The following is an 11,583-nucleotide window of genomic DNA, read 5'->3' on the forward strand; positions in this document are numbered from 1 at the left end:
AATTAAATCCTAAATTCTGCATAATGTCATTCCTTAAGAATCCCCAAAAATATTCCCATACCTTGCAAAAAGAATCCATAACAGAAGTAACTTCATTGATATTATGACCTGTGATCACTGCAGTGATTTTATAAAAACAAGAGATCAATGAATAAGATCTAAAAGTAGTTTAGGTTACTTCAAGAAATAGCCACTGAAAAGATAAGTCTACTTTTGTTTCTTCTAATACATTTCTTTTTTACACATTTTGGCCTCTTACTTCCTGACCCATCTGACCTCCTAATCTGTACAATATTTAAGCACTTTGATAGCAGTTTATTGAGAACTTTGTCACACTCAACATCTACTAGACTCTCTTGACCATATTACTCTCTCTTTTGGTGATAAAGCCAATCCAAAATGCTAAGTTTCACAACCTACATTCCTCAGCTGTTAATTCTTTCAGAATCATAGGATATGACATAATACATCAAATAAATAAATTAAGGCATTTGATGCACACTTGCTGGAACAATTTCTTTACTCAAAACCTTTAATGCATACCTTAATCAAGCTGAAAAAAGATATGGGCTTCTTGGCAGGATCTGCTGCTTTGAGCCACATGTCTATATGTGTGAGAACCAGCTGACTGTGGACAGCTGCCACTGTCCCTACACACAGAGCAAAATTTTCTCGCTCTGGATGAGAGAGAGAGAGAGAGAGAGAGAGAGAGAGAGAGAGAGAGAGAGAGAGAGAGAGAGAGAGAGAGAGAGAGAGAGAGAGAGAGAGAGAGAGATAAGGTACCTTAATTTCAACTATGGATCTCTTAACATTAAAATTAGGCTGATGCAGTTTTATATTACTCCAGATGTTAAAAGTAACAGACTTGAAGCAAAACAAATCAGAAAGAAAATATCTTTTCTTCTTTTAAAGAAATTTCATGGAAATTATATAACTACTAAATGAAGAAAAAAAAAATCTACTATTTGTTCTCACCACTGGGGGACTTTTGGTTGATGGTGTTGAAAAGTGTGGTGAGATTGGTGGCAATGAAGGTCTTGCTGGTGGACTGCTTGAGGGTGATGCCGATGAGAGACATGAGGAAGCACAGCTGGGTTGGCTGCTTTTCATACAAATGCAGCTGCTCCATCTATTTGGGTAAAACGATTAAAAACTGGTTTTCAAGCTTATACTTGAATGTTTCTTTTATTAAAACAGTACATACTTATTGTAAAGGCCAATCTGATATCATTAGAAGAACTGTATGTATATTTTTCATATTTGAACCAAATAAAATAGTAAAAAAGAAAACTTTGGGTCTTAAAAACCTTGTGTTTTTACAGGGCCAGTTTATAGATAAATTAATAAGTACCTAAAGCAGCAAAAAGTTTTTTTTTTCTTACATCTGAGGACACATGCTAAAAAAACAAATTTAAATATAATCTATCGACAAAAATTTTTTCTTAGGTACCAGAAAGTTTTGTAAAATAATCTGTCTATGAAATCAAGTTTTTTGTCTAAAGATTTTTTATAGTTGTTGCAAGAACCAAGCTGGTGATATAAGAGAAAATTTTAGACTGAAAATTTTGCAAGTTTTTCTAAGATTCTACAAAAAGTAATAAGTTTATGATTCTAAGAAGCAATGCCAAATTCCTTTGACATCAAATGGCAAGAAAGGGAAATATTAGATGCCTGCCCTACAATGTGTCATTCTGTCCTTATATTCAAAACTGCAAGGTTCACATCCTAACTTTCAGAAAGTTATCAGCTATTACTAATTATCTACAAAGTTACTCAATGATGGGATTTCTTCCACTGTATCAGTGTCTTTGTGAAAATAAAATCTGTAGGTGAAGTGTTAGGAGCACATACATGTTTGTTGTGGCCATAGGCATTTAAATTTTTACAACTAGCCAATGATATGTTTGTATTAATGTAATGATTTTCTGTACTGTTCCTCAATGCTACAGTTTTCTTTAAAAGAAACAATGAAATTTTTTTCCTGAAATTCACTAAACATTCATTATAATCATGTGATATGAACTTACTTCATATCATACTTAATATCATACTTCATTCAATATCATTTCACCTTTAAGGTTATCCTCCAATATTAAAACTTTTCTTAATAAGTAGTACCAAATAAAATCCTTTGAGTGATGCAACCCATTTTGTCTTACCTGAGCTTTTCCTAGGTTCATAGTATATTCTTCACTGTCAATGTTGGTGATAGTGTCACCAAGAAAATCTCGTAAAGACTCATGCCACATCTGTATATGAAAACAAGACCTGTTACGTATATGTACTAGAGACAAAGATATACAGCCATTCTTGAACTGCACAAATATCTCAAGAAAAGACAGATTTATAAAACCAAACAGTAAATTATTACTGGGAGTGTCTAGGTTAACAGGTGAAACTTACATGAATTGCTGAAGGTTCTAAATCAACCTTTTCAGTCAAGTCCTGCAATGTTGCCAGCAGCTGTGGAAGATCTTTCTCCCAGGGGTCCACCACTCTGGGGCTCACTTGGGATGCCAGACCTTGCAGCAAAGTAAGAGCTGACACTCCCACACCATTTCCTGGTGTGCAACTTAGGACTAGCAGTCGTGAGAGTAACACAGGTGATGTTGGTGGGCCTGGTGAACCAACAAGAAGAGGTTCCTGCTCATTGAATTCAGAGATAGTTTTAGCCAAATGTGCCAGGCAACCCATGGTTGTGGGAAGACTTGCTTCATGCTCGGCAGTGCAAACAAAGGTGAGTAGCAGTGGCCACAATAATGGAAAAGCAGCTTCAACAGTGGTAGCAAGGAGGTGCAGCACCCGACGACACACCACTGGCACCGACTCTTCTTCAGGTTCAGCCAGAGATGGGCGTCTAGTCTGAGGTGAAGGCAGCCCTGCTGAGTGCTTGACTAGATATGTGATGAAGGGAGCACCAGATTGAGGTGTGAGGTGGTTGTTGTGACACAATGCAACAATTACTTGTGTAACACTCTTAACAACTTTGCTGTTTGGATCATGCAAGATAGAAATCAGAGTGGTTATCAAACTTGCTACATTCTCAGCACTAAGAGTCTTGCTATTAATGAGGTGCTTGATGACCATAAGGGAGCCAACGCGCTGCTGGTAGCTAGCATTCTCAAGCCTTTGCAGTAAGTGGGCCACCACGTTCTCAGGATACTGCCCTCCAAGGAGCTCATAGCATCGGAGCACCTCATAGTGGTTCTTGACAGTGAAGGGCTCAGTATAATTTGGAGAGACACATACTTGAGTAAATAATGAACTCAATAAGTGATCTACGTGAAATCTCATCCCTTCAGTGATTTTTTTCCTTATAAGTGCATCCATGATTAGTGCCAATGAAAATGTAAGACTGTATGGACAAGAAGTTTTACGGTACATTGACAAGATGGTGGTTACTACCAGGCCTGCCAACTCCTCTAGCTTGTCAGTGGGCAGCAGATGGCTCAGGTGGCCAAGACACAGAATAGCTTCATGACGCACACTGGTAGCTGAACTTTTGATCCAGAGATTGACCAACAACTCAAATATGGCAGCACTCTCAGTTACATATGACTCCAGTGATATGTTAGGATCAGGCTCCTTGTTTTCCACAGCTTCTAATATTGCCTCTGTGAACTTGTTTATCATGACACATATTGCATTTTTCAGACTTTCTTGTTTTACAGCAGGAAGACATCCAACTAGGAGTCCAAGAATGATCTTATAGTATGGTACAGTGCCAGTCACATTGCCAGCAGCCAAGGCTCCCAGAGTTTCAATAACACTCTGAGATGGAAGCATTCCTGTCTGTATCTGGGCAATGAGGCTCTCCATTACCTGTGGGAACATTTTCAAATTAGTATAAAGAATTAATAAAGTTATGAGGAAAATAAAGGAAAAATGGACAAGTTTACCAAAAGGACAAACTTGGCCCACTGATTAATTAAATTAAGTTTCATTATATAGATGTTTAATACCAATATTCCACATGACCTAACACCAGAATTAAGGGATTTGCATCTTAAAAAGCTAAAAATAGCTTGGTTGCCATATTGTTTAAAAATAGATAATGAAGAAGAATGTTCATCCAAGTGCCATCATGTAAGACCTTGAATTTATTACAGGATATCTCAATGTACTTACAGCATTACAATAAACTGGACAGCTTCCAAGGGCAACCATGAACCCAGAGGCTGCCTCTTGAAGGTCTGGTGACACTGAAGGCAGTGTCAGCAACTTCACTGCCCCATCCATCCATGTTGAGATCACTTCAGCATCGTCTATCTTCTCCCCACATTCACGGATAATGTTCTCAGCAACATTGTACAAGATGGACTGCACATGTACCTATAGTAAGAGGATGGCAGTGGTGTATGACATACTGATACTATTACATGGATTTGCTTTCACATATTATTGTTATTATTATCGTTTTTTTTTCTCTCGTGTATCTGTGTGTGTGTGTGTGTGTGTGTGTGTGTGTGTGTGTGTGTGTGTGTGTGTGTGTGTGTGTGTGTGTGTGTGTGTGTGTGTGTGTGTGTGTGTGTGTGTGTGTGAAAATAGGAGAGAGAGAGAAAATTTAATAAACATCTATAAAATGATAAATGGTATGGAAAATGTGGACAAAGAATGTTTTATAAATTTAGACACATAGACTACAAGGGGACACAGTAAGAAGTTGAAGAAAGTTAACTATGGAAGAGACATCAAGAAGTATAGTCTTCCTCACAGTAGTGTGAACAAATGGAATGAACTCAGTGAAGACGTTGTGAATGCCGAAACTGTCCATGCTTTTAAGACCAAACTGGGTAGATATAGAGACGGGCTACTATGAGATTACTCCCCTCCTGTAAACCATAACTAGGTAGGCAGTCTTTAAAGTTATAAAAGAAAACATTTTGTGTAGGCAGTCTTTAAAGTTGTCCAAGAAAATACTTATCTGGGATATATTCTAACTAACATTATCTTTTAAATGTATTGAGAAGAAAGTGGCAATCTTACCTTAGGAGCAGTCTGTGGACTAGAAATGAACTTGTGAATGGCTGTGAGGACAAGTGCGGGATGCTGGTGACCCAATGTAATGAGGGAACTTGCCACTGTCTGTCGCACTCCATCATTCACGTCCCCAGCAGCCTCCAGGAGACCCCACACCAAACCTTCAAGTTCATAATTAGCTTTTAGTAATCAAAGGAACATACAAAATTTGTCTTAGAAATGCCTATTGACAAGATAGTTGCAGAAAATCTCATAAATTATAACTTTTCACACAACTGGCCTTTCCCCAAGGATGTGGAGTATCATCTGCAAAAGAAAGTAGAACACAGAAGTCCTTGGATACCAAGAACTCATATAAAGAGGGAAAGAGAGAGCAGTCTACATATTTACTTCTTTATAAGAAAAAATCAAACAAATTTGTACATATCAAAACCTACTGGTCAGAAATGAGTTCTTACACCCTTGAAATACTGGTACTGTTTTATCAGTGCCTTTCAAAGTTAGTACCTCAAAATGTTGGTGCCTACTGAGTTAAGAAGTTAGTGCTCTGGAGTAAAAAATTATATTGATATACCAAATTTACTTACCTAGTACTTTTTTCAGTAAAATTTCACTCTTTCACCAGTCTCAATTCATCCTCACTACTTGAGAGTTGATATATAAGTGACTTTTCATTGTTTTTAACTGACAATTGTGGGTAGCAGTGTAGTATGATTCGTCATTACGTCTATAGAGCCTTGCACCAATCATGTGCCACCATTGATAAGCCCACCATTTACAAGCTTCAACCAAAGGTTCAATTATAGAATTCATTTGTTTTAAAGGCATGTCAGGCATTCAGCAGAAGGCCGACTGTCATTTCTCAACGTGGCAACCAATGAACTGGACCCTCATGGTCATCTTTGTCTTGTGAAGGCAGTTACTTGTCCTATGGGAACTTTGTAGGCACTTATTATAAGGACTGCAAAAGCCTACTGAACTTCAGAGTGAAAGATGGTTTACTGCCTGAGAAAAAAAACTGCAAAAAAGTGTGGGAAAGAATGCTATTTTAGATACGTCCAGAAAGGCATTTATGTGTGACAACTTAGGTGTACATTTTTTTAAGATCGTACAGTGTTTTGCTGAAATCAATCTTTTATTGAAGCTTGAAAAAATTGAAGTTGAAAAATATAACATATACATAATAATAATAACAATAATAATAATAATAATAATAATAATAATAATACCTATAAAATAATAATTAATAAATAAGACTAATAACAAGGATCAATTATCCTAGATAAATAATGAAGATCTTTTGCAATAACAAGAAAATAAACTGACACGTATTGATTGGACATCACAATTATTTAATAACATTCCGGCCAGTTCCTGGTGACAAACCCCGAAGTCACGTGCACCTGACCTTTTCTGGGTTATCTTATCACACACTGCTACACATGTAATTCACTTAGCATCACTAACATATTAGGCACCTTAACTAATGAACCACTTATCTACACAGACATGACACTTACGCTGTATACCAGTGCACCAGATGGGTGAAATACCAATGGGGCAGTCTACGTATGGAAACAGAAGTAGTAGTAGTAGTAGTAGTAGTAGTAGTAGTAGTAGTAGTAGTAGTAGTAGTAGTAGTAGTAGTAGTAGTAGTAGTAGTAGTAGTAGTAGTAGTAGTAGTAGTATAAAACAAGTAAAAACTCACCTTTTTCTTTAGCCTGCATATTTGTTCGTCCGTCCTTGCGTGTACCTATGTCTGCCTCAGGTGTGTCCGGCAGGCAGACAATTACGATGACTCAGGGAACGTGACACTACCACTGCCTCAGGAACTTCGCCCCTCCATAAGAGTCTTGTGCTCTCTGTGGCAGGAGTGAAGGCGCCTGATGCTGCTTTCTTATGCCATGCGATGATTTACAAGACTTATCATGCAGAGGTCTTGGACGTGGCAGCAAATGTTTACACTCAGCTCTCGTGCTCCACTCGTCCGAATCCCCTCCTCTTGACTTCACTTTACCCGACGGTACTCTAAAATCTACGTAATATATCCTAAATGGAACTACAAGGGCAAGCAAGATGACTAAGAGAATAATCGTACGTTCTTTACCACCGATGTATCCATCAGTTTATTCATCTACTGCGCAGTTACTTTGTATCATTGGCACGCGTAGAACAGGAAGGGATCAGGTAGGACACTAATCTGACAGATGGATAATGGAAAGGGATGTTTGTATGGAGTTATCGGTGTTTTTTTTCTCTTTTTTTCATCTATATATTTCTTTTTTTTTTTTATGATAGATGGGGGGTAGGACTGAGGAGGAAAGTCATGCGCGAACCTCCGAAGTTGTTATGAGGAAATGTCAGATTAGGTAAATTCTCTCTCTCTCTCTCTCTCTCTCTCTCTCTCTCTCTCTCTCTCTCTCTCTCTCTCTCTCTCTGTGTGTGTGTGTGTGTGTGTGTGTGTGTGTGTGTGTGTGTGTAAAATAAACATATAATTGATGTACACTCTGTTTTATAATTCAATACCTGACTGATCTCGCTAGCCCTGACCTTGTTGCTACTAGACTTGCAACTTTCTTTTTTTCTCTTTTTTCCAAGGATTTTTTTTGAGTACTCTTATCTTTTATGACCTCGGTAGAAACCCTTCACTATGTTTGTTCTGGTTGCAACAAATAAAAGCATTTAATCTATGTATTATGGTAATCAAACTACATTTATTTCTTATATAATAAGTGGGACATCAGAGGAGCTAGTCTTCCTTTACAATCACTTATCATGGTTTATGTAATGGGTCACGGGAAGCCCGCCTGTTGAGAGAAGTGAGAACCGTCCCTGGGCTATATGGCGTTTGACCAACAACTACAGCTATTCTGTAAAAGCGAGGCGAATGCGTACACTGAACAAAATTTCTTATTTGGAGACAAACAAAGCTAGAACTACTCGTCGACTAAAACTTGAACTTTTATAATATGATCTACCTATCGTTACGTTAGTTTTGGTTGTGTAGTCTTCTCACGAAGGCTTTCACTGCTAGTTTTCCTACTCTGAAACGCTCAACCTGCGATGGACATAGTTATTTCACAAGTATGAAAATGTTTTATTCACGTCCCATATAAAAGAGAAAAAAAGTAGTGTCTTTGTCTCTACGGCTTCGTCCGGCTTAATCTTATCGCTTTTTAGTCTGTGGGGTGGTGGCGATATGGTTGGACATGGCATCTGCTGCTCGCCCCACGTGAAAACGCTTGGAAAATGTTTACTGGTACGAATGCAACGAGTGTGTGCATTTGTTCTCTTAATCTGTAGTTCATACCTTTGCCATGCATTAATAATTTTGCAGGTTCACTTAGTCGACACCAAAAATATGATTACGCAACATCATAACTGCACTTTACTCAACTCTATGGTATTCAGCTTTTTATTTATTTATTTGCTTTTTTTTTTATTTACACCATATGTTTGCTATAGCACACCTGTCAGACTGGGAATGAACCCTGGTGGTGGAGATAAAAACTTGCCCTACTGGTACTGAAAAAAAGGAGTTGTATCGGTATATTTTCGGGTAGAGGACATCGAGGTGTTTACTTGTTCCTAGCGAAAGAAAGTATGAAATCGTAAAAGTTCTTGGCGACAAGGAAGTCCACCCAGTTGTAGGGCAACAGCTGCAGGAGGTCCAGGGACAGGATCATTGGCAGGGGCGCGGCTGAGTACGTCAAGCAGGGATTCTGATTCATGATAGCCGATCTGTGAAAAGAATCATGAATGTATCAGTGTTCTCTCTCTCTCTCTCTCTCTCTCTCTCTCTCTCTCTCTCTCTCTCTCTCCGCTCCAAAAAGATAATGGTATCTATATTTTTTTCCGGACAGGACGATGTGCTGATAATTTCATCCCGTCCGGCATAGAACCTTGACATTTTGAACCAAGAGGTGTGTCACAGGGTACAGCCGCTGTCACTGGCAGTCACGGCTAAACACTTCCTTCTGCCGCGCATCGTTTTTGTGACAATCGTGATAGCGGCCGCGGGGTTGATGTCACGAGCAAACCATCATCTTTGTGCGCACACTATGATATTATAAACTCGGTCTTCTTTTATATTATGTTTACTATTATTATCATTACTATTATCATTATTAATATTAATTCTTCTTCTTCTTCTTCTTCTTCTTTTTATTATTATTATCACTGTTATTATTATTATTATCATTATTATTATTATTATTATTCCTATTAGAGAGAGAGAGAGAGAGAGAGAGAGAGAGAGAGAGAGAGAGAGAGAGAGAGAGAGAGAGAGAGAGAGAAAGAGAGAGTTTATTGTATATTTATATATCTTCAAGTATATCAATTTGATTTTTGTTAAGTAACGGCAAAAATTCTTTAAAAATCTTACTCAAGGAAACAAAAAAAAATTAATCATAATCACAACTCTACCAGTATGCAAATCCTGCACTAGAAGAGAGAGAGAGAGAGAGAGAGAGAGAGAGAGAGAGAGAGAGAGAGAGAGAGAGAGAGAGAGAGAGAGAGAGAGAGAGAGAGAGAGAGAGAGAGAGAAAACTAGCGTAACCGACTTCCTGATTTTTTTCTCTGTGTTTGGCTGGTGATGTAAGCGTGGCCGCGTACCTGAAGCAGGCGAGGAGGCGGTCGTTGAGTGGCAGTGGCAGCTGGTCTGAACCCTGGAAGTGCTCGCGGAAGACCTGCTCTGCCTCCATCATGGCAACCCCGAAGTCTTCACGTGTCTCTGGTGGGGCTGCCGCAAGCATCAGTTTCAGGTGAGCAGCGTTGAGGGCGAGGATTCCTGTGTTTGCGGGTAGGTTGCCTATGGGGGAGATGGAGAGATGAGCGGGAGTCATCTCGGCACTTAAAAGTCAAGGAGCTAATTAGGGACCAGGTATAATTCCTAAAGTTTCACGGTTAGGGGTACTTTGTCGTGGGGTAAAGTTGTATTCTTACATCAAACGTATGTATTATTTTTAATGAAATTGGTTTGATTTTAGGAGCACCTCTTACAGTAGATTCATACAGTTCAGTAGTGATACATACGTGATGTGATGCATAGTATTGAAAAAAAAAAAAAAAAAAAAAAAAAAAAAAAAAAAAAAAAAAATATATATATATATATATATATATATATATATATATATATATATATATATATATATATATATATATATATATATATATATATATATATATATATATATATATATATATATATATATATATATATATATATATATATATATATATATATGGCGTTTTTTAATATTAGTTGGTTATCACAGACATCTAATACATATACACACATACACGTGAAATAATCTCATTCGACACGCACACACACAAACACACACACACACACACACACACACACACACACACACACACACACACACACACACACACACACTGTTTGTAATATATATTTGATAGCACGTAAAATCAGGCACATGCAAGAAGTGGATTTAAATTTTCATGGGATTATCGAACCCACACATACATAGTTTATCATCGTTTGCTAAAAGGACAAATGTGAGGATAAAATGGATATATGTAAGAACTTGGAGAATATTATTATCATTGTACGTAACTGGTCTGTCCCTGTGTTCCAAGGCGTCTATTCGTATCTAACATGTGACAGAGGAACTGTAAGTAAGCAGCAGTTTTTACATCAGTACAATTCAACATGTGTCCTACTTCTCCCTTCACTTTATATGGATGGCAGGTACTCACAAGGTCTGACGAGGACGACAGAGCCTCCCTGGGGTGCTAGCTCCCGACGAAGGGCGTGAGAGAAGCCCTCGACTCCCCATTTTGTGGCGGCGTAAACTGTCATGTTGGGCACGGCCACTTGACCCGCCGGTGAGGACACCATTACCACCCGACCTGCACACACACACACACACACACACACACACACACAAAGACACAACATGAGAAGAAATGTAAGACAAATACAAGACAGATAAATGTGCGCATAGTACTGCAAGAGATTGTTATGAAATGAGTTGCACATTATGAGACTCTGACTGGAGTACATCTCATACCTTTGTTCCGCCTGAGGGTGGGCAAGAGCACCTTGGTGACTTGGATGAGTCCCAGGAGGTTAACCTCAACCTGGCTAGTCACCATCTCTTTAGTCTGCCACTCGCAGTGGGCGTATGTCATCACTCCGGCGTTGTTGACGAGACACCACAAGTCTGGAGGAGGAGGAGACGGTGACGTGTGTTGAGAGTGGCAGCGTCACTAGAATATTCAGCTCAGCTCGTTTGATTTAGTATAAACCAAATGTAATTAACAATAAAGAGCTGTTGATACAAACGAGAGTCCAAGTGAGGACTGGGTGTAAGAATGACAGATCTCATTGACACAGAAAGCTGATAAGAAAGAACTGATAATCAAATTCCCACTGAAATTTAGTGAAGGCCAGACCACTGAAAATCCATCGAGAATAGACAAGCTGACAGACTATTTTTTCTTTTTTTTTTCCAGTCATTCTTGTTTTGACATAATTAAACAAGCGTGTACGTGCTGACCACATCTACCTCAAAAAATTCCATGTTTTGTTTTGATATTTGCGCACTGCATGACCGTAGAGCTAAGGATGACAAA

General features: G+C 38.5%; 2 protein-coding genes across 4 annotated transcripts in view; both read right to left on the minus strand.

Annotated features, from left to right (window-relative positions):
- The window catches only part of LOC135114011 (maestro heat-like repeat-containing protein family member 1), a 33,357-nt gene extending 26,286 nt beyond the window's left edge, over positions 1–7,071 (minus strand). The window contains exons 1-7 of one of the 3 annotated variants that reach the window (XM_064029616.1): positions 6,689–7,071; positions 4,987–5,141; positions 4,129–4,332; positions 2,404–3,822; positions 2,160–2,249; positions 976–1,129; positions 544–677 (exon numbers count right to left, since the gene is read on the minus strand). In XM_064029616.1, coding sequence (XP_063885686.1) covers positions 544–677; positions 976–1,129; positions 2,160–2,249; positions 2,404–3,822; positions 4,129–4,332; positions 4,987–5,141; positions 6,689–6,707 — 2,175 coding nt within the window. In that variant the 5' untranslated portion in view covers positions 6,708–7,071. The remainder of the gene's footprint in view (positions 1–543; positions 678–975; positions 1,130–2,159; positions 2,250–2,403; positions 3,823–4,128; positions 4,333–4,986; positions 5,142–6,688) is intronic. The other 2 variants (XM_064029615.1, XM_064029618.1) reach the window with 2 other exon arrangements.
- A 596-nt stretch (positions 7,072–7,667) lies between these two features.
- The window catches only part of LOC135114012 (short-chain dehydrogenase/reductase family 9C member 7-like), a 5,777-nt gene continuing 1,861 nt past the window's right edge, over positions 7,668–11,583 (minus strand). Inside the window, exons 3-6 of the mRNA XM_064029619.1 lie at positions 11,019–11,171; positions 10,705–10,857; positions 9,595–9,790; positions 7,668–8,721 (exon numbers count right to left, since the gene is read on the minus strand). Of these exons, the coding sequence (XP_063885689.1) occupies positions 8,559–8,721; positions 9,595–9,790; positions 10,705–10,857; positions 11,019–11,171 (665 nt within the window). The 3' untranslated portion in view covers positions 7,668–8,558. The remainder of the gene's footprint in view (positions 8,722–9,594; positions 9,791–10,704; positions 10,858–11,018; positions 11,172–11,583) is intronic.

The sequence above is a fragment of the Scylla paramamosain genome, chromosome 27, assembly GCF_035594125.1.
Source record: "Scylla paramamosain isolate STU-SP2022 chromosome 27, ASM3559412v1, whole genome shotgun sequence".
Classification (NCBI taxonomy): Eukaryota; Metazoa; Arthropoda; class Malacostraca; order Decapoda; family Portunidae; genus Scylla; species Scylla paramamosain.